General features: G+C 42.7%; 1 protein-coding gene across 4 annotated transcripts in view; it reads left to right on the forward strand.

Annotated features, from left to right (window-relative positions):
* The window catches only part of LOC118397138 (CXADR-like membrane protein), a 115,590-nt gene extending 99,193 nt beyond the window's left edge, over positions 1 to 16,397 (forward strand). For 3 of the 4 annotated variants that reach the window (XM_052518969.1, XM_052518974.1, XM_035791742.2), the window contains exons 2-7: positions 1,214 to 1,371; positions 4,808 to 5,009; positions 6,532 to 6,699; positions 8,068 to 8,190; positions 8,728 to 8,869; positions 9,642 to 16,397. In XM_052518969.1, the coding sequence (XP_052374929.1) occupies positions 1,214 to 1,371; positions 4,808 to 5,009; positions 6,532 to 6,699; positions 8,068 to 8,190; positions 8,728 to 8,869; positions 9,642 to 9,990 (1,142 nt within the window). In that variant the 3' untranslated portion in view covers positions 9,991 to 16,397. Of the gene's footprint in view, positions 1 to 687; positions 793 to 1,213; positions 1,372 to 4,807; positions 5,010 to 6,531; positions 6,700 to 8,067; positions 8,191 to 8,727; positions 8,870 to 9,641 lie in introns of those variants that run through there. The other variant, XM_035791664.2, reaches the window with a different exon arrangement.
* Positions 16,398 to 21,957: the final 5,560 nt, after the last annotated feature.

Raw genomic sequence — 21,957 nt, forward strand, 5'->3', positions numbered from 1 at the left:
CATTCTCATTGACTCTGACCGCTCTTACGTGTGCTGTTCCTGAGAGGCTGGCCACTGTATAAGAAGAAATGTGCCTCCGGCTGAGGCATTGACCACATATGGTGATCCACTGAACATTGACAACATGTGATCGAGGGTGATAGGGCACAAAGGCATTCTTTCAATGAGTCGCTGTCTGTTTAATCTCTCAAGCCCCGATATACCCAGGGCCAGCCCACAGGAAAAAACATTGTTTGTATACCACATTGTATATTTAGTGATTTATTGAACCACTCAGCACCTAATCAGCGACACACCACTGAGTAATAAAAACGAGTATATTTAGCCGAACAAGCGTTTGATAACTTTATTTAGAGCACTTTGAAGCCAGGCTCTTAGCCGGCTCTCTGCAGTGGCTAAATGAAATGTGCGTTAGGTTAATGCTGAAGCACCAAAAATATCTAGCGCATTTGAGCGAGTAAGCCGGAGGCGTCATGGGGGCTGTGGAGCATGTGCATTGTTTTCCCTGTGCTGGGTCTACCAGTGGAAGGGAGTCGTATGTCCCCTTGATCACCCATCGGCCCCCACGAGCTCCATCCCTCTTTAAATCCCCCTGACGCCTCTGTTTAAATCCCCTCAACCCAGCGGGGCTGTCCAGCATCCTCCAATAAATGAACCCTGCGACCCCCACTGCATAGCATGCCCTGACAGTCTGGCCACTGGCCAGGGTCCAAGCCACAAGCCCCACATACATAGCTGACGGAGCCTAGTGCAACTCAGACCCTGTCGTACAGCAAACAACCTGACAGCTAGGTGAGCTTGGGAGAAATTGACTCTAGTTATAGTCTTTGTCTCATTTTGGTTTAGATGGTTTTGTTTGTTTGATTCTGTCTCTAGTATGTGTTATGTCCTAGTAATTCTGATGGGGTTTCCTATCTCACTAGGTTTTTTACTCCAGATATTTTCTGCCTGTGGCTGCTGTCTGGTGGTGTATCTGGTTCTAGTTATCTGACAGTGTCTCTCTCTCTCTCTCTCTCTCTCTCTCTCTCTCTCTCTCTCTCTCTCTCTCTCTCTCTCTCTCTCTCTCTCTCTCTCTCTCTCTCTCTCTCTCTCTCTCTCTCTCTCTCTCTCTCTCTCTCTCTCTCTCTCTCTCTCTCTCTCTCTCTCTCTCTCTCTCTCTCTCTCTCTCTCTCTCTCTCTCTCTCTCTCTCTCTCTCTCTCTCTCTCTCTCCAGTGCTGCTGAGCCTGCTGACGGCCGGCGCCCAGACAGAAATGAAGAGAGTCGTCGGAGACAACACCACCCTGCCGTGCCACCATCAGTTCTGGCAATCCAATGTGCAGTTGCTTGACATCGAGTGGCTACTGCAGAAGCCCAACTCCAAGCAGAGAGTGGTGAGGAAGTCCTTTTCTCTCTTTCTTTCCTTCTTTCTCTCTCTTCTCTCTCCTTTTCTATACCCCCCCTCTCACCCTCAATCTCTTTGTTGCAACCAATCTGATTTATTTGATTTATTTGAAGGCACACTAATACAACACAATGTTCCTCCAATTTGTTTTCTTCCCATCTCATTTCTTCCTACAGTCTACTCTTACTCTTGCACAGTTTGTTACGTTACAGCCTTATTCTAAAATGGATTAAAACGTTTTTTCCCCTCATATCTACACACAATAACTCATAATGACAAAGCGAGAAAAAAAAGGTTTTAAGAACTGTTTGTAAATGTAAAAAAAATATATCACATTTACATAAGTGTTTAGACCCTTTACTCAGTACTTTGTTGAAGCACCTTTGACAGTGATTACAGCCTCAAGTCTTCTTGGGTATGACACTGCAAGCTTGGCACACCTGTATTTGGGAAGTTTCTCCCATTATTCTCTGCAGATCCTCTCAAGCTCTGTCAGGATGGATGGGGAGCATTGCTGCACAAGTATTTTCAGGTCTCTCCAGAGATGTTCGATCGGGTTCAAGTCCAGGCTTTGGCTAGGCCGCTCAAGGACATTCAGAGACTTGTCCCAAAGTCACTCTTGAGTTGTCTTAGCTCTGTTCTTAGGGTCATTGTACTGTTGGAAGGTGAACCTTCACCCCAGTATAAGGTCCTTAGTGCTCTAGAGCATGTTTTCATCAAGGATCTCTCTGTACTTTGCTCCGTTCATCTTTCACTCCAACCTGACTAGTCTCCCAGTCCCTGCTGCTGAAAAAAATCTCCACAGTATGATGCTGCCACCACCATGCTTCACCGTAGGGATGGTATAGGCCAGGGAATGAGCGGTGCCTGGTTTCCTCCAGACGTGATGCTTGGCATTCAGGCCAAAGAGTTCAATCTTGGTTTCATTAGACCAGAGAATCTTGTTTCTCGTGGTCTGAATGTCCTTTAGGTGCCTTTTGGCAAACTCCAAGCGGGCTGTCATGTGCCTTTTACAGAGGAGTGGCTTCCATCTGGCCACTCTACCATAAAGGCCTGATTGGTGCAGTGTTGCAGAGATGGTTGTCATTCTGGAAGGTTCTGCCATCTCCACAGAGGAACTCTGGAGCTCTGTTAGAGTGACCATCAGGTTCTTGGTCACATCCCTGACCAAGGTCCTTCTCTCCCGATTGCTCAGTTTGGCCAGGCAGGCAGCTCTATGAAGAGCCTTGGTGGTTCCAAACATCTTCCATTTCAGAATGATGGAGGCCACTGTGTTCTTGGGGACCTTCATTGCTACATACATTTTTTGGTACCCTCCCCCAGATCTGTGCCTAGAAACAAACCTGTCTCGGAGCTCTACGGACAATTCCTTTGACCTCATGGCTTGATTTTTGCTCTGACATACACTATCAACTGTGTGACCTTTTATAGACAGGTGTGTGCCTTTCCAAATCATGTCCAATCAATTTAATTGAACTCAGGTGGACTCCAGTCAAGTTGTAGAAATATCTCAAGGACGATCAATGGAAACAGGATGCACCTGGGCTCAATTTTGAGGCTCATAGCAAAGGGTCTGAATACTGAAGTAAATACGTTTTTTACATTTTATTTTTTATAAATTTGCTAACATTTAAAAAAAACTGTTTTTACTTTATCATTATGGGGTATTGTTTGTAGATTGATGAGGAAAATGTTTTATTTAAAATATTTTAGAATAAGGCTGTAATGTAACAAAATGTTGAAAAAGTGAAGGGGTCTGACTGAATACATTCCGAAAATACTGTAGACTTTTTCAGATTCCCTGAAGTGAAACGATATTGACTGAGATACAGTAGTAAACAAATTACTGTGGCTGAAAGTCCTCCTGAGACACAGTTACTAAATAAAGCCTGTACATTAGACCAGAGAAGCCTGTACATCACAACAGCTGTGAAAATAGTATACCTAGACATTCCAGTCCCTGAGATATGAATTAGACAACATCAATACTGCCTGCTATTAATATAATAAAAATAGATCCATCCTATCACCCACCTTTTATCATCTACCCGAGTCTAAAAACAGTCCTAATGTAATTACTTGTCTTCTAGCTCTCAGAAGATGTTTCAGTTTCTGTTTTGATTTAGTACATTTCATTAAGAAAAAACAAACATCTGATAACAGTAATACCGTGAAATCTCAACAGGCCTTATCAGATGAAAGAGATTTCTAATTTCTTTGAAAGTCATTCATTTACACACTGATCTGTTGATTAGCAATGAGAGATTTGGTTCCACAAGGGAAGGGAGGAGGGAGAGAAGGGAGGAGGGAGAGAAGGGAGAGAAGGGAGGAGGGAGGAGGGGAGAAGGGAGGAGGGAGAGAAGGGAAGAAAGGGGAAAACAAATGTCTTTGATATCTCTGAAGAGGCTGGCACATTGCATTGAATATTTAACGAGGAGATAACATTGAAGGCACCATTAATTAAAATGAAACGTCTGAACATTTTATTAGAAACGAGACTGTGCCTGTAGCAGAATTAATAAATCATTATTTTATTTCAGCTGGAAGGTCGTGTTGAAATGGAAAAGAGCAGCTTGTCAACATTTAGCCTCTGTTGCCGAGTGTACAGGCTACATGTGTCAGGAGCACAGAGGGGAGAGAAATCCCGAGCAAGGGCAGGGTTCACTGGCGCTGACCTGGGGATGCGTATGCTAATAGCACTACACACCCATAGGCCCATCTTGAGGCCGTCCACAGACAAGGGGAACATTGAGAACTCTGATGTTGGATGCTGTATTGAATTCAATTGCACATTAGACAGACCACTCATTCCACCTCTCATAAACATATGTTCAGAGCCACAAGCACAAACACATACACACCTGCAAATACTGTACACTCCGCATCCAAAATGGATGAACACAGCAGGAGTGTGCCCATAGGCAAATGCACAGTAACTTGTGTGTGTGTGTGTGTGTGTGTGTGTGTGTGTGTGTGTGTGTGTGTGTGTGTGTGTGTGTGTGTGTGTGTGTGTGTGTGTGTGTGTGTGTGTGTGTGTGTGTGTGTGTGTGTGTGTGTGTGTGTGTGTGTGTGTGTGTGTGTGTAAGTGTAAATGGGCAGACGTCACCTGCGAGCGCAGCAGGTAAACCAGCTCCGATGGCACTGATGTGCTGTGGCACCAGCGTTTAACAGTCCCCATCTGCAGGCTCTCACTTGCCCTGAGTAATAGGCTGCTGTGACAGCTGTGTTTGCCGTTGTGTGTGTGTTTTTACAAGGTAGAGAGAGTGAAAGACAAATAGAGGGTACCTGTCTGTACTGTATGTGTATGTGTCTTTATGAGCAAGCAGTGTCCATGCATGTCTAAATCCACATACAGAGCTGATGCCTTTACATATCTCTCTGCATACAGCTCTCTGTGTGTCTCATTGTCTCTCTCCCCAACCCAGATCATCACGTTTTTCGGGGGCCAGGTTTACACCAACGAGGTGACCAGCGGGACCAGTCGTCTGTCTTTCGCTGGGGACTACCTGAAAGGAGACGCCTCCCTGCTCCTCAGTGACTTACAGCTGACCGACTCTGGGGAGTACTACTGCAAGGTCAAGATGGGGGGAAAGTACCACTGGAGCCAAGTCAACCTCATAGTGCTGGGTGAGTCTGCTCTCCAGCTCTGTCTCTCACACACGCTAATCAATAGGGAATTAGCAGGCACATTTCCTCTCTCATGCTGACTGATCAAATGATTCAATTTGATTCAGATGGAGTGATTCGATTTAGATGTTTTTGTTTGGCCTTGATTCTCCTTTGCGAGGGTCTCAGATGTATGGTTGCTGAGGCACATAGAAGTAACATAATCTAATATATGTCAAAAAATGGCTGGCATTGGGGATTGACCTCTTGTCAGCTTGAAACAGATGATGCAGAATTTAGTTGTTAAACAATAGGAATTATTTTGCTAACCTGATTTGAAAATACTTTTTCTGTCATCAAATATACTGCAGACAAGCTCTTTATGATGATTTAATATTTGTTATCTGTTTATAATTATTAAACACCATACAGAGTTCTGAGCCGTCATTCAGCTTTCATAACTATTATGACAAAGCCAGTTGGGTTGCTTTAGAGGGGCAAAAACCCCATTGTTTTATTTGTTCTGTTATTTTTTTCATTGTCCCAATACACAGAGGTTTGGCGGATCTGTTTTAAATGGCTTAGTTTTCACTGGCTCTGTGCTAAATGTGTCTCTGCATATCGTTGAATAGACAAACAGCTTTGAAGGACAGACAGGCAAGTGGAGAGCAGCAATACCACAACGTAGTCCAACGGGAGAAGTGAGATCATTCTCCCATGCAATTTATTAAAACATCATGGGAGATTAGTTAAACCGGTGGTTATTGGTACTTTAATGGAACAGTCTCTTAATCCTTTTTCCCTTTTCTCCCTCTCCTCCATAGAGACATTTCATTGAGTTAGCATCTAGATTTTCACTAATTGCCCTCAGCTTTGCAGTGACACTTTTGATTTTGAGAGATGAACATTTGCATTTTTCTCTTGCAGTCCCGACGTTAAGATAATGGGTTGGCAGAGGAGCTGGTGGCTGGCTGGGTCTGGGCGCCTGTGTCAGTGTGTGTGTCCTCGCTCTGCCTGCTCCGGCTGCAGATAGATTGGTCTAACTGGCCCTGACAGAGCTGTGAGATGTACTGCAGAATCCCCGGCACTCTCCTCAGCCCCTTCATTATATTTCTCACTGAGCGTGGGAGCAGCATGTTCACCATGCCGGTTAGACTGGGAGGGAAGGGATGGAGGGGAGGGATGGGTTAAGGGATGGATGGAGAGATATAAGGAGGACTGGAGCACCTGCTGTGAAGCAGCCATAGAGCTAGACAAGGGCTGGCCATATAGTGACCCCCAGGCCACAAGAACTCAGGAGCACAGCACTCTCTCCTGACCTGTCTCTGTCTGCAGGCTTTCAAAACCAACTCACAGTCACTTATTGATCTAGGTTTGGGGCCTGTAACACAACTTGTAATCACAGCATTGGCTTCCATGAGAAACAAACAGGCTACTGTTACACTCAAGAATCTTTAAGTATTATTTCCTGTTTACACATGCTGCTACAGTATTATAATGTTATTTGTAGTGTTTTATAACTACTGTTCTGTTGTTTCTACAGTGAAGCCCTCTAAGCCACGATGCTGGATGGACGGCAGGCTGCTGGAGGGCAGTGATGTTAAACTGAGCTGCAAATCCAGTGACGGCTCAGACCCTATCAAATACAATTGGGAGAGGGTGCTGGATAAGGGAAAGAGTGTTGGGAACCTCCCCCTACTGGCACTGAGAGGTAAGTAGATTGTAGATTGTACACTTGCTGTACCCCACTTCATCCATGTGCATGTGAAACACAGGTCCCCTAAAGAGGACATTACATAGTTTGTGATATTTTGATGATAGTATTTCCCAGAATACATTTTTATCCCCAAACACTTAAATTCCAGTCTGCCTCCGAAACACCAAAATGTAATGAAGATTCATTATAGCACAAAAACTTCCTGATAGCGGCAATTCAGCCAGTGTTCCCCAACTGGCAGCCTAATTTGTTCCCGTGGCTGTTTTTATTTGTACATAAAAGACTGTAAAATCACCAGCAAATCAGCTCTGAATGATTTTGATTTTGAAAATCTGTTCAAAAGTACTCCCACGCATAATAGAGAGATATATGTGATTGTATACAAATGTAAGCAAGGTTTGAAATTATTATGTTTTATTAATTTATGCATTCTACAAATTATTACTAATTATGACCCCGTGACCATCCACTCAACAAGAAAATCAGCCCGTGGCTGAATCTATTTGATAATCCCTATCCTAGACGCATCTACCCCTTTGAGGCACAAAACACACTTTCATTGCGTTTCAGTTTCACCACATATTCTCCCCACTCAACTCGCATTAGTGATGACACGTGCCCATGCCGAAAGCCTAGAAATTAATGACCTCCATGATACAACATCTGTTCAGTCTAATTCGTTTTCATTGGGCGATACAACGCACCGTCGTGGCCCATTATTTATGGGTGGTGGTGAACGGTAATATCACATGGCTGTCATGACAGGGATGTCTAAGGGACTCTTAGCCACGTAAATCTCCATCGTTGTCTCAGATAAACTCTTTCAACTCCCCCTAAATTCCCCCAGGATCTACGAGCCCGGTGGTCTTCAATCACGAGAGTCACTCTGAGCATGAGTACACACAATCTCTCCGAGGCCAAGATCAACATTTGCAAGTTCCTCTCCACTTGCTCCATCCCACAGAGTGTGATACCTCAGAGCTGACACGCTATTGCAGACAGGAATGGTTAGCCCAAAACAGACCTGAGTCAGTTCTAACTAGGCTCAACAATACAATTGAATACAGCCTCAATACAAATACAGGCTCACAATGCATTTGTCTTGCTGCTGATCTGTACTAGATTATCATAGAATGGAGTGGATCAGAGCTGAGTAGACTTTGATATGAAGTACAGTACTTCACTGCAAGGATTTATTACATGATGTTAATCAAATTGCTCTTCAAGATCATGCTAACTGTAGAAGTGCTTGAAACCATTGTAGTGGACATACATGTACAAACTGCACCATAGACCCCGGTCCTATCAGCTTTCACAAGTTGAGCAGGTTGTTAAATCACAGTCTATCTATCTCTCCTACAGATCTGAAGAATCCAGAGATCGTCACCCTGCGGAACCTGACGAAGGACAGTACAGGTGTCTACAAGTGCACTGCCAGCAATGACGTTGGCGAGGAGAACTGCATCATCGAGGTCACCATGCAGTGTGAGTAGAGAGAGCTGCTCTCCGGCTCCGCACCACACCATGCTATGATGGTGATGGATGACTGTAGTTTCCAACAGCACCTGGACATTGTTTTTTCCTCGCTCCACTCCCCTGCGCCTCAGTAACACAACACTGGGGACTGTACCGTTAAAACAGTGGCCATTGGTCATCGACTTCGCTCAAACAGTAATGTTTCAATGTCACGGTAATAGATTTCCAGAAAGGCACAGGAATTTTAAGGTCACAACAGGGTGAAATGTTGGGGACATGATTTATAAGTTAACACAGCAACAGAAATGGTTTGATAGCATTTTATTAGATTCATAGTTTTGTAGCGAACACATAATACACACAACACCAGCAAAATCTATCATCCACAAATTCACAGGATTTACCTATCGGGACTCAATCATTATTTTTAAAGGGATTGTTTACGTGAGAAGCATCAATATTTGCGTGTGGATACTGTATGTACAGGTGCATGTATGGTAGTTTTCCACTGCCCTGCTGAGGTCAAAAATGTGTGATGATCCACAGATGTTCGAGGGATGGGCGTGCTGGCAGGTGCCGTGGTGGGCGTTTCCTTTGGTGTTCTCCTCATCATCCTAATCATCTGGCTCGTCTTCCGCAAGAAGGAGAAGAAGAAGTATGAGGAGGAGGAGACTCCCAATGAGATCAGGTCAGTCATTTTCTTCATCTTCCTGCATCTCTTTATCTTCTGTCCCTCTTTCACTATTTTTTCTGTCTAACTTTTTAAATACTGAAGCATGTATGTGCAATTGCGTGTGTAATAAATCTCTCATTGTCAAGCGTAGTATTTATTGGTTTCTGAGAGCCATCCTTTTCACACCTCTCTGCTCCCGTGCCCAGAGCTTCTCTCCTCTCCAGAGCAGCCATAAGCAGGCAGCAGGGCCTAAGTGTGGATTGAGGCCGTGTTTGACTCCCAGAGCGAGATTTACAGTAAACTGGGGCCTCCAGGCTGCTAATGGCGCAGCTTGTTACAGCAGAAGAGAAAACAATTCACTGCTTGGAGGCTGTGTAGCTGCTTATTTGCCGGTGTTTAGATAAATAATGCAGACTACGGGGAGGTGTTTCCTTTTTACATGTCATGTTTAACCACTGAGCGGGTGGGATGGGATGGGGCAGTTTTCTGAAGTGGGGTCGGTGACCGTGGTGCCAGTGTAATGTAGTGGATTAAGACCTAGACGAGTTGGACTATTTTTATTTAGACACTTGTGTCAGACCCAGATGATAATGCAGCAAGGGCAGTGGAGCGTCACCAAACCCTTTTCTCTGATTGTGTAAGATCGTTTTCTCCACTGGCTCTCCTCAGAAAGGCCGTAGAGTTTGTCTAAGTTTATGTTTTTCTCTGTGTGCATGCTTGGGGTCATGACTGGCCAAATCTAAGTAGCTCTTGTTTGTTTTTGTTTTTGATTTGTGTATCTGTGCAGGGAGGATGCAGAGGCTCCCAAGGCCAAGCTGGTTAAGCCCAACTCTTTGTCCTCGTCCCGTTCTGGCAGCTCCCGCTCCGGGGCCTCCTCAACACAGTCCATGGTGCACAACACCGCCCCCCACGGGCACCGCCCTCGGCCCCCAGCGATAGCTGCCCTTAAGGAGAATGGACAGCCCCCTGACTTCCCCCAGTCCCCCCCAGCATACACAACGGTGGTACCCCCCAACAAGACCCCTGAGCCCCCTGGCACCCCCAAATTCAACATCAACTCCAGGAAACAGATCTCTGGGCCCACTCCCCCCACTCTCATGGTCCCTGCCCAGACCAAGGCCTTTCAAACTGTGTAGGATGGAGAAGAAAGTCTATCCTGGCTATGTTGATGTGTAAAACCCACCCCTTCAAAGACACAAACTCTTCCGTTAAACAACGAAATGCAAGTAGTAAAAGGATGTAATTAAAATAATCAATAATATAAACCCCAAAACTTTTAATGAATGCATACTTTAAAAGGGAAAATAAGAAATGCTTGCCCCCTACTGAATAAAAAACAACAAAAACAAAAAAACTGAGACAGAACACATTTTTGATTGTCTCGTGGCTAAATAACTTATTTTTACACTTTTCTTTCTACTTTGAAGTCATGGGAAGCAATGAGCGAGCACAGCGCTGTGTGCGGTGAGGTGTAAGAAAAACCCAGAGTGGAGCTTTTATTTATCAAATCAAAAGGACAGGAAGAGTGCAGAGAAAAAAGAAGAAAGAAGGAATGGGTTGAGAAAATAGATCCAAAGTGGAGACACGCAGCTGACGACATGACGGAGGGATGAGGGCATGAAACACTGAGAGAGAACCACACCTCTTTATTTTGGCCTAGTGGTGTCTCTGACTCATCCAACCACACCACTCCCAACAGGCAGACACACCGGAGCTTCCAGCCCCCACTACAACCACACACCCCTGGCTTTCTGACAGAGAGCATGCTGTGTGCCCTGTGAGGAGAGAAACTGCTCGATCAACCCTCCAGAACACAGGCGGCCGATGGCACCTTATTTGGAGAGGATGGGCTCATAGTAATGGCTGGAATGAAATACATGGAATGGTATCGAACACGTCAAACACATGGTTTCATTGTGTGATGCTATTAAATGCACTCCATTCCAACCATTATTATGAGCCATCCTCCCCTCAGCAGCCTCCTGTGCTCCAGACTCTGTGATGCTTTATGAACTCCATGACGACATCTGAGACACATCATGTTCCATGGTCCTGACCCCATTCAGAGAACAGCTCATTTGCTTTTCTCAATAGGAGAAACTTTAGCCACATTCATAAGATGTAGCACTGACATGGTAGTCAGAGTTCTGATGAAACTTTTATTTTTCTCACCACGTCCTCTCTCAGCTCTGTGGATTGGCAATTCCAGTCCTCGGGGTCTAGAGTGCTGTCACACTGTTCCCCAATCCCTAGCAAACACAGCTGATTAAACTAATTGAATTCTAAACTGAACATCATGATTAGTTGATAATTAGAGTCAGGTGTGTTAGCTGGGGCTGGGGCAAAAGTGTGACACCAATCAGACCCCTGAGGACTAGTGTTACCATCCCATATGGTATGGAAACTCCTCCCCAAATTAGCATATGGATGAATTGGGTGTTAATGTACAGTAAAAAGAGACACATGACTGAATATACTGAATAATAAAAATAACTTTAAGACAAAGGAGGTTTAATATCCATTATATTTCAGGTTGTGAAGGGTGACAGACAGCTGTGTCTCAGCCTAAGGAAGTGCCACCAATCCCCAGGATGGGTCATCGTTACTTTATTTACTCATTTATTTACCTCCACTGTTTTGCAATGTTACGGAAACCAAAACCTGTCAAAAAGTAAATGAATGTGTGTTGAACAAAGATGGTCACTACGATTATGTTCTATGCTTTGTAAGGTACTGAATAGAAGGAAGTAAAACATAGTTAAAGAGACACAAATGACATTGAAGTTAATCCCCGAAATACTGTGGATGATTGAATAGAGGAAGGAGTATGATTCTAGGGACTATTGTACAGTGTGCATGGTTCCATCCCTGGTAGGTACTCTCCTTGGATCCACAACAACAGAGTGCCACTCGATTACTGTCTGATTGTTTTGATAGTTTCTCTGTACATTGGCCAAGCTTTGGCATCAGCCATCCCCTTTGTTGTACATCTGTCTGACCCTGTGCAGTTTGAATGAAGTAGGCTATTTAGTGTGCCTTTGAAATCCCTATCCCTGTTGATGGTTTCTTTTTCTGTCCTTATCATGAATGCACATGTGGTTTGAGTTATGTGTTGATCCAGCTTTGGGAATCTACTGCCAAAACACAGTGAGACAGGGGCATTAACCAAACCTGTGGGATTATTACTTGCATGTCACATGGGCAAGAAAATACATCAGAAAATCTATACAGTAGTACCTAGTACAATAGAATGCATGATCTAGATTATATACAATTGCGGACAGAGAGAAATCATCAATTATTACTTATAGATGTACAATGTGAACATTTCCTCAAAATAAATAACACAGGATTGTAAGTAGGGAGTAGGGAGCTAGAGACACCACTAGCTGGGGGTATCGTACACAAATAGTTGCAGAAAACACTTCAATAACAATTATTCATTCATGCCTGAAATAGAATATGACGTTAGAAGACCTGCATGTGGATACTGTTTGATAGTGTATTGATTTACAGTGGCAGAGCTGTTGAATACGCTCACTTTGTAATAGGTATCCTTACATGCTGCACATCTACGACAGAGGTAGAAGCCAGTCACCTGGTGTCAGCCCTAACAGTGAAGTCCCTGACATTCCTGGCCCTGTAGTGTGAAATGAGAGGAGGGTCAGAGAAAATCTTTTGGCAAGCAGGATCAGCAATAAGCACATTCCAATGCTACTTAATAGCTCCCTTGATGTCATCACTCCGTTGATGTCATCACTCACAGAACAATATGTAACAGTACAGACATGAATGGTTTTTATTTTATTAATTTTTGTATTACTTTTATCCCTTCTGGTAGAGGTCTCATCAATGGTACGTACTCTACTGAGAGCACTACAGGCATGTAGGCTTTGTATACAAAGTAGTGGACAAAGACACTGAGTGAAGGCGCACAATGGTATCCCGGAAGAATATCTCGCTAGGACTAATCTCGGCTATAATATATGTATATGTATATGTAACCCAATCACAATGCAGAGGGTGTACATCTCCATAATGAGACAACATTCCATGCCAAGGGAATGATGTACATTATAAATCTTCTTCAGGATCGGTGGATCCCCTGCGGGACGGTTGAGTTAACGAAGGCTAATGTGATTAGCATGAGGTTGTAAGTAACAAGTAAACATATCTGATATTGTCTGAAAGCTTAAATTCTTGTTAATCGAACAGCACTGTGTCCAGGAGCTATTACAGTGAAATAATCCCATGCTATTGTTTGAGGAGAGTGCACAGTTTTGAACATTAAAAGTTATTAATGAACAAATTAGGCACATTTGGGCAGTCTTGATACAACATAATGAAAATGAATGCAATGGTTCATTGGACCAGTCTAAAACGTTCACATACACTGGTGCCATCTAGTGGCCAAAATCTAAATTCCACCTGGCCTGGAATAATACATTATGGCCTTTCTCTTCCATTTCAAAAATGATGGTACAAAACTTATTTTTTTGTATTATCTTTTACCAGATCTATTGTGTTATATTCTCCTACATTCCTTTCACATTTCCACAAACTTCAAAGTGTTTCCTTTCAAATGGTACCAATAATCTGCATTTCCTTGCTTCAGGTCCTGAGTTACAGGCAGTTGAATTTGGGTATGTCATTTTAGGCGAAAATTTAAAACAATGGTACAAGCCTTCAGGGCCACACCAACACCCACAAATTCTCATGTTAGCCGCTCATTCAAGTGAGAAGAATAGTGGGACCAGCTAGGCATAACCTATCTGAATGGAAAAGACTGCAGTGTAGACACGCAGTGTTTATATTACAGATGAGGTTGGAAGTTTACGTACATTTAAACAAATACATTTAAACTCAGTTTTTCAGAATTCCTGACATTTAATCAGAATAAAAATTCCCTGTCTTAGGTCAGTTAGGATCACAACTTTATTTTAAGAATGTAAAATGTCAGAATAATTGTAGAGAGAAATATTTATTTCAGCTTTTATTTCTTTCATCACATTCCCAGTAGGTCAGAAGTTTACATACACTCAATTAGTATTTGGTAGTGTTGCCTTTAAATTGTTTAACTTGGGTCAAGCCTCCCCCTTTTTCCTCCAAACATAACAATGGTCATTATGGCAAAACTGTTCAATTTTTGTTTCATCAGACCAGAGGACATTTCTCCAAAAAGTAGGATCTTTGTCCCCATTAGTCTGGCTTTAATTATGGCGGTTTTGGAGCTGAGCGGCCTTTCAGGTTATGCTGATATAGGTCTAATTTTACTGTGGCTATAGATGCTTTTGTACATGTTTCCTCCAGCATCTTCACAAGGTCCTTTGCTGTTGTTCTGGGATTGATTAGCATTTTTCGTACCAAAGACATTCATCTCTAGGACACAGAACGCATCTCCTTCCTGAGCAGTATGGAGGCTGCCTGGTCCCATGGTGTTTTTACTTGCATACAATTGTTTGTACAGATGAATGTGGTACCTTCAAGCATTTGGAAATTGCTCCCAAGGCTGAACAATACTTGTTTTTTTCTGAGGATTTCTTGGCTGATTTCTTTTGATTTTCCCATGATGTCAAGCAAAGAGGCACTGAGTTTTAATGGCGGCCTTGAAATACATCCACAGGTACACCTCCAATTGACTCAAATTATGTCAATTAGCCTATCAGAAGCTCTAAAGCCATGATATAAATTACCTGTGTCAGGCACAAAGTAGCTGTCCTAACCGACTTGCCAAAACTAGAGTTTTTAAACAATAGATATGTGGAGTGGTTGAAAAACGAGTTTTAATGACTCCAAGCTAAGTGTATGTAAACTTCCAACTTCAACTGTATGTCTATTATTGAAATCAATTCAGTTTCACATGCAGCAATCTTGTTTTCTCTAGTGGTGACAATGCCCGTCCATAATTCATACTGATCTAGGCCTCTGGAAGTCGCTCGCATGCTATCTGCCTGGCAAAGCTGTCTTTTAATATAGCCATGCACCGGTCTCTTTGTGTATTGACAGCTTCCCATCACACACACAACCAGAAACACAGACACACACACACAAACACACAGAAACACATAGAAACACAGACACACACACACACAAACACATAGAAACACAGACACACACATACACAAACACACAGAAACACAGACACACACAAACACACACACACACACACACACAAATACACACACAGAAACAGACACACAAATGCACATAAATACAGACACACACACATACAGTACATAGTGAACCAAAAGCCGAAACAGTCAGCCTTGTTATTTCTGTTCCTTCAGAATACATTTGATGGATGGTTGGCGGGCATTACGACTGACTGATGGCACTCCCCAGCAAAGGGAGCATAAAAATAACCATTGCATAGCCCAGGAGACAATACACACACACACATGAACAGTGCTATGTGTCTTAGCATTCTCAAAACAAATGCTCTCACAGTTTTCAAGGGAACGTGAGAGAGTAGTGGGAGAGGAGGGGACATAAAACAAGATTGATATCGAGCCAGAGCTCTAGGCTCCTCCATTTAAATTCCCTCCACTGCCTATAGGAGCAGCTCGGTGGAGGATAAGATGCTTTGTCTTAAATTCCTCCGACTTTTTGATTTGCTTTCAAGCAACTGGAGGTCTCAGGTGGAAAATTCCCCAGATTATGAGCCCTCGCGTTGCTTTTCCACATCTGTGCCAGCTTTGTGGACTGTCAAACCTGCTCTGTTTTCTCCAAATGAATCCTGATAGGCTTTTGTCTGAGCAGTCGGGAATTTAAACTAGGCTTTTTCTCCACCCCCAGATTTGCAACACCGACAAAATGGGTCTTAAAGTAGCTCTACTATAATGTTATCATCATTCAAATGTAAGTGAAATGATTCATGATTCTGATTATCCTACATTATATTATATGACTATGAATCTCATGTAGCCAATACGTTTGTGTTCTTAAAGCAGTTTTGGGGATAAGCAGTTCAGCATGACAGATTGAAGCTCAAACTGTATTTGGACAGCCTCTGGCACGGGAACATGATCTGTTGTGACATTCTGAAAAGGGAGGGGTGGAAGTCCATCTCAGAAAGGAGGAACGCAAAGGGAGCTGCATGTCAAAAGCTATGGAGCAGATGAGGGGGAATGCTTTGCTTTGATATAAATGTATACCAGTATTTGGCTAAAAAACATGATTGTAAATATATATTACATAGAGTTTTATGACGCTTTTAATTTGTTTTCTATTTTGGTTCTTCCAAATCCATGTACTTTGCACCTTTGTGTGCTGTGCTCATCAAGGGTGAGGGTTGGGGGTTGGGGGGTTTGGTTCTGTCTGTAACAACCTTGACTGGATGTCAGACAGACAGCTCAGCATAGCATCATTAAGGGAAATTTAAACCACTCTTTACTCTTCAATAGTCTGTCATCTTCTTTGTAGTTGCTTCTCTTTATTTGTTGAAAACAATCCATGTAAATATTACAAGTAAAAAAATGTATATTTTTACTACTTCTGAGTTATTACTATTTCATTTGCAAATAAAATATACAATGACAAGTTATACGGCATATAATTTATTTTCTTCAATCAAAGCAAATACAAGCAGTGAAACTGACCTTCACTAGCAGCTGCCTCTCATTTGTATGACATTGTACTGGTATTATACTGGTGACTCATGGTGACTCAGTTGAGAGAGCTACAGTAGGGAGCACCTTTCTCTGTGTTGCCACTAGGCCTCATGATCCCCAGTTTCGCAGTGACAGAATGGCCAGCGACAGCAGTAGCAGAGGCTTCAGCCTAACTGCTCATCTCCAGGCCCCTGGATGTGACACTTATGCCTATTGCAGTAAGGTTCAGAGATATCTATTGACCTGTCAGCCTTATATTGACTGGGTGACGACCCTCCCACTCTGTCTGCCATATTCTTTCTCTTTGCTCTTGTTTTCCTTATTAGGACATCGGCTGGCGGAGCTGGGAGGGTCATCAGAGACATGGGACACAGCTGGGCCCGGGTGTGTCCCAGGATAAATACACCTCTTTTATATCCTTTCCAGCGGGCTACAGTGCGTAATTACCCACCGCAAATCCTCACGAAGACTAGGGTTGAGTTATTGTCTGTTTTGGGGAAGCTCCATATGTCTCATCACTCTTCTGTGGTGCCCAGTGTGATTGTCATTTCTCTAGTGGTCTGGTGTGCTCAGCAGAGGGGAAGAGCAAACGCATTCTTTTTTTGTATTTACTTGTGACTATGGTGTCTTTGTGTAGACAAGTTTATTCGCTTTCCATCAATGGAACTGTTAGAAATATGTACTAAAGAACAGCTGTTGAAGATCGCTGAACTCTACAAGATTGAAATTAGTGACAAACATCAAATTCTGTTAGGTTGATATTGAAAGCCAATCTGACTCGCCATTTCCCTGTTTCATTACAATGGCCTTCCAATCTGTTAGCCCTCGTAGTCTGTCTTTTGAACAACAGAAAGAACTGCTTCTGTTACAACTAGAGCATGATCATGTAAAGTATGAAAAGGAATTGGCATTTAAACAGGATTTGGAGTGTGCAAAAATCAAGTTTCAACGAGTTGCTACAGTTGGTTAGGGAAGGAAAGCTCTCAATGGAGTTTGCTCTGGGAAGGTGACCCAGATTTACCTAGGGGTCGCTCCTCTCTCGGTCATGCCCCGAACTCATTTGATATTGTTGTAAACTTACGTATTTTGCCAAAATGTTATGTGAAGGACCCTGAGGCTTTCTTTTTGTTGGAGCTTGTTGCTGACAAGCTCGCTTGTGCGCCCTGTTCCTGAATGTCTACGTGACTGACCATTGTGTATTTTGTTTGGTTTTGTCCTGTTCAGTCGCTCCGGTCTGTTCCCTTCTAGTCTCGTTTTCTTCTTTCCTCTTAAAGGTTGCTTCCTGTGCGCAAACGTTGCTGAGGTCTGAGGGCAAGTGGAAGTGTGAACACGTACCCCATTATGAATTTGGGATGCAGGGGCTGGGTGAATTTGGGACACTGGATGAATTTGTTTGTGTGACTGGTACTGTGTTCCGGGGTCCTTGTTGGTCCCCCGGTTTTCTGGGGGGGATGTGACGACCCTCCCACTCTGTCTGCCGTATTCTTTCGATTTGCTCTTGTTTTCCTTATTAGGATGTTGGCGGGCGGCGCTGGGAGGGTCGTCAGCGACATGGGACACACCTGGGCAAGGATGTGTACCAGGATAAATACACCTCTTCCCCATTCATTGAGGAGACTCTTAGATTTTGTTTGCCTTGGCACCTTTCAACACTCCCCCATTATCACCTTTATGTATGCAAACACTCACACTACTGATTACTGACTACACACAATTGTTAATTGTATTTAGTTTACTTAAATTAATAAATATATTTTGTTATTCCTGATCTCCACGTTGTCTCCCTTTTTGTTGCGGGCTTTGTGCCAGTTCGTGACAACTGACATTCATCTTTTTCCCTTTGAATTTCTTCCTATGTTGACAATTTATTGAACTGCCAAGATGAAGTATACATGTCAAACAGATCCAGAGAGAAATTGTGACTTATAATTTTTTCACAGGAACACAGAATACAAAATGTCATATTCCTGAAGTAAAAGAGTTATGAAATGACTACTGTAGATATGAAAGCGATACAATGGGGATTGTTTAGGCTACATATCACATCAGACTATCTGACATCTGCTTGTTGCTGAACCTATTTGTTTAAACATTGCCATAATTCCAGAGCACCTCATACATATCCAACAAGATTGAGACATTTTAAAGCCCACATCACATATCTCTACTCTCTGTGCCCTTTGATTCCACATGATTAACAATGTGTAATGACACACCCCCTCGGATACACAAACACATGTAAACACACACACAATCAAATGATCTGGTATGAAAATCAATAATACAAGCACTGGTCATTGTCTCATTTTAGAGAAATGTAATTGAAAATTAAAAAGGTGATTCTAGTCCTAGTGTGGAATACAATAAGGATTAACACAGGAATAGGAAACACAATGTTACTCTAATGGGTTATAACGTAAATATGTGTCTTTGTGTCTTTATCTTGGTGTGGAATATCTTAATCTGATATTTTTGCCATAAGAAAATGTAATCAAACCTTATTTGGCTTTTGATCTCTCCTTTATCTTGAAAGTTAATGTATGTAGATTGCCATAGTTCTGTACATTATCGGAGCACCGAAAATATGTTTTTGTTCATCAGTTATAGAATTGTGCCCCCTGGTGTTGGTTGAAGATTTTATTTTTTATTTTTTTTATTTCACCTTTATTTAACCAGGTAGGCTAGTTGAGAACAAGTTCTCATTTGCAACTGCGACCTGGCCAAGATAAAGCATAGCAGTGTGAACAGACAACACAGAGTTACACATGGAGTAAACAATTAACAAGTCAATAACACAGGGGGAGTCTATATACAATGTGTGCAAAAGGCATGAGGAGGTAGGCGAATAATTACAATTTTGCAGATTAACACTGGAGTGATAAATGATCAGATGGTCATGAACAGGTAGAGATATTGGTGTGCAAAAGAGCACAAAAGTAAATAAATAAAACGGTCTGGGGATGAGGTAGGTGAAAATGGGTGGGCTATTTACCAATAGACTATGTACAGCTGCAGCGATCGGTTAGCTGCTCAGATAGCTGATGTTTGAAGTTGGTGAGGGAGATAAAAGTCTCCAACTTCAGCGATTTTTGCAATTCGTTCCAGTCACAGGCAGCAGAGTACTGGAACGAAAGGCGGCCAAATGAGGTGTTGGCTTTAGGGATGATCAATGAGATACACCTGCTGGAGCGCGTGCTACGGATGGGTGTTGCCATCGTGACCAGTGAACTGAGATAAGGCGGAGATTTACCTAGCATGGACTTGTAGATGACCTGGAGCCAGTGGGTCTGGCGACGAATATGTAGCGAGGGCCAGCTGACTAGAGCATACAAGTCGCAGTGGTGGGTGGTATAAGGTGCTTTAGTGACAAAACGGATGGCACTGTGATAGACTGCATCCAGTTTGCTGAGTAGAGTGTTGGAAGCCATTTTGTAGATGACATCGCCGAAGTCGAGGATCGGTAGGATAGTCAGTTTTACTAGGGTAAGCTTGGCGGCTTGAGTGAAGGAGGCTTTGTTGGCGAATAGAAAGCCGACTCTTGATTTGATTTTCGATTGGAGATGTTTGATATGAGTCTCGAAGGAGAGTTTGCAGTCTAGCCAGACACCTAGGTACTTATAGATGTCCCACCCCAGTTTTATCTCAGTGAAAACTACCCCATCTGTGATGATGCTGCTGGACCCTAATATGATAACAGCCATCCACATATTAAACTGAGAAATCAGGCATAAAAAGAATTAACTTTATCAGTTTATAATAAATCCTCACATGTCTATCTAGACTACAGTATGTTGGTGGTAATCGGGGATGAAACAGTGAAGCCATGAATAGCTGTGGTTGAGGCTCCTTCTGGCAGTTGTGTACTCTAGTCACATGACTTGGACCCAAGTCTGACTCAAGTCACAAATTTGATGACTTGAGAGGAGATATAGAATAACTTGAGGCTTGACTTGAAGCCTCAAGACTCGGGACACGACTTTAGAGACTGATGTAGAGACTGATGACTTGAACTTATCTGGACAGGTTTTGTAATGTTTTGTCACTCATTTTGTGGCACAGTATACATGGATTACTCTAACAGCAGCCAGAGACAGTAGCCGCAGCATTGTTCTTGTAAAAAAAAACTGGAACAGATTGGCTTGTAAAACGCACAATTGGCACTCTGATTGGACTAGAAAACTGTCAATCAATACAGGTCGGTTGATGATCTAGCGAACAGATTGCTGATTTTCTGTACAGCTACAGGACTGTGAATCTGTATAGACGAGACCTATCTAATTTATCCTGTAGTCTAAATCAACTGTGGGTGGTGTTTATGTTGTAAATGTACGGCTCTTTGCGTTGGTGGTGTTTTTTGTCAGTCACAAACACCTAGGTAATAATGTTGCAGCTCGAAAGTAAATTATAGGAAGAAAGGATTGCCATAATAAATAAATATGCAGCTCCCAAACAAATTTGGTGATCGAGAACACTGGGGACAGCCCACATTCTGAAATTGCATTTTTGTCCCACCCCAGTTTTATCATTGGAATGTGATACAAAACGTGGCCGCGGCGTGGTTTGGAACCATGCGGACGCCTCTGAGCTGTGGGGAAGGATGTTTGGAGTGTTTATCCAATAGGACAAAAAAAGATGTACTTCTAAAACCAAAGTTGCCCCTGATCAAGAATATGAACTGTTTACTTTGCAAGCTCATCAGCAATCGGGTAACAATTACTAGCATAGGCCACTGGTACTTGCTTCAAAATTATAATTTACTTCTGAAGCTTGCATTTGTTTAAAACTAATTATTTCTGTGGAGAAGACGCGGCTCTTCACTTGCGCTATACTTTTGTTCTCGTGTTGAAATGTTTGCTCTTGCTTTCACACGTTTTTAAATGCATAGGCCCTATGTGGTAAATCTATATTCCATCTAATACTACAATAGCTGCTAGCGTTTCATCCCCATGCAGTTTATTGCCACACGTAGACATTTCTGTTTCATGTTTGATAGGCCTACGATAATTTTAATTTAGCCAACCATTTCTTGCCCTCTGAGAGGGCGTGATGTTTACTGTGCACGTGAACGTTCACAAGACTCATGAGGTAGCAGTTATGCTTAGTTAATTGAAAGTATGGTTTCCTTTGTTCATATTTCCTGTAATGTTTGAGTTCCGTGTGTCTGTGTCCTACGTCTTTGTCATTATGGTTGTGCGTAAAAGGAGCGCGCTTGCCTCAGTGCGCATTGAAATAGACTACGTGGCCTGCACTCTACCTTTGGAGTCAGAACGTAGAGTAAGATAAAATGATTGTTCCGTGTATGCATGGTGTTTAAATATCATTAATAATCATTAAGTTTGATTAACACGAATGTAACAATGTATGTGTAAATTGCATTTTACATTGTAGAACCAGTGTATAGGTTGTAATTGCCAATTGGGTAATTTGTATGGTCCTGGGGGCCAAGTGCTTATATTATTGTAGCGACCCGCACAGACAGCTGTGTGTTATGTG

The sequence above is a fragment of the Oncorhynchus keta genome, chromosome 1, assembly GCF_023373465.1.
Source record: "Oncorhynchus keta strain PuntledgeMale-10-30-2019 chromosome 1, Oket_V2, whole genome shotgun sequence".
Lineage (NCBI taxonomy): Eukaryota > Metazoa > Chordata > Actinopteri > Salmoniformes > Salmonidae > Oncorhynchus > Oncorhynchus keta.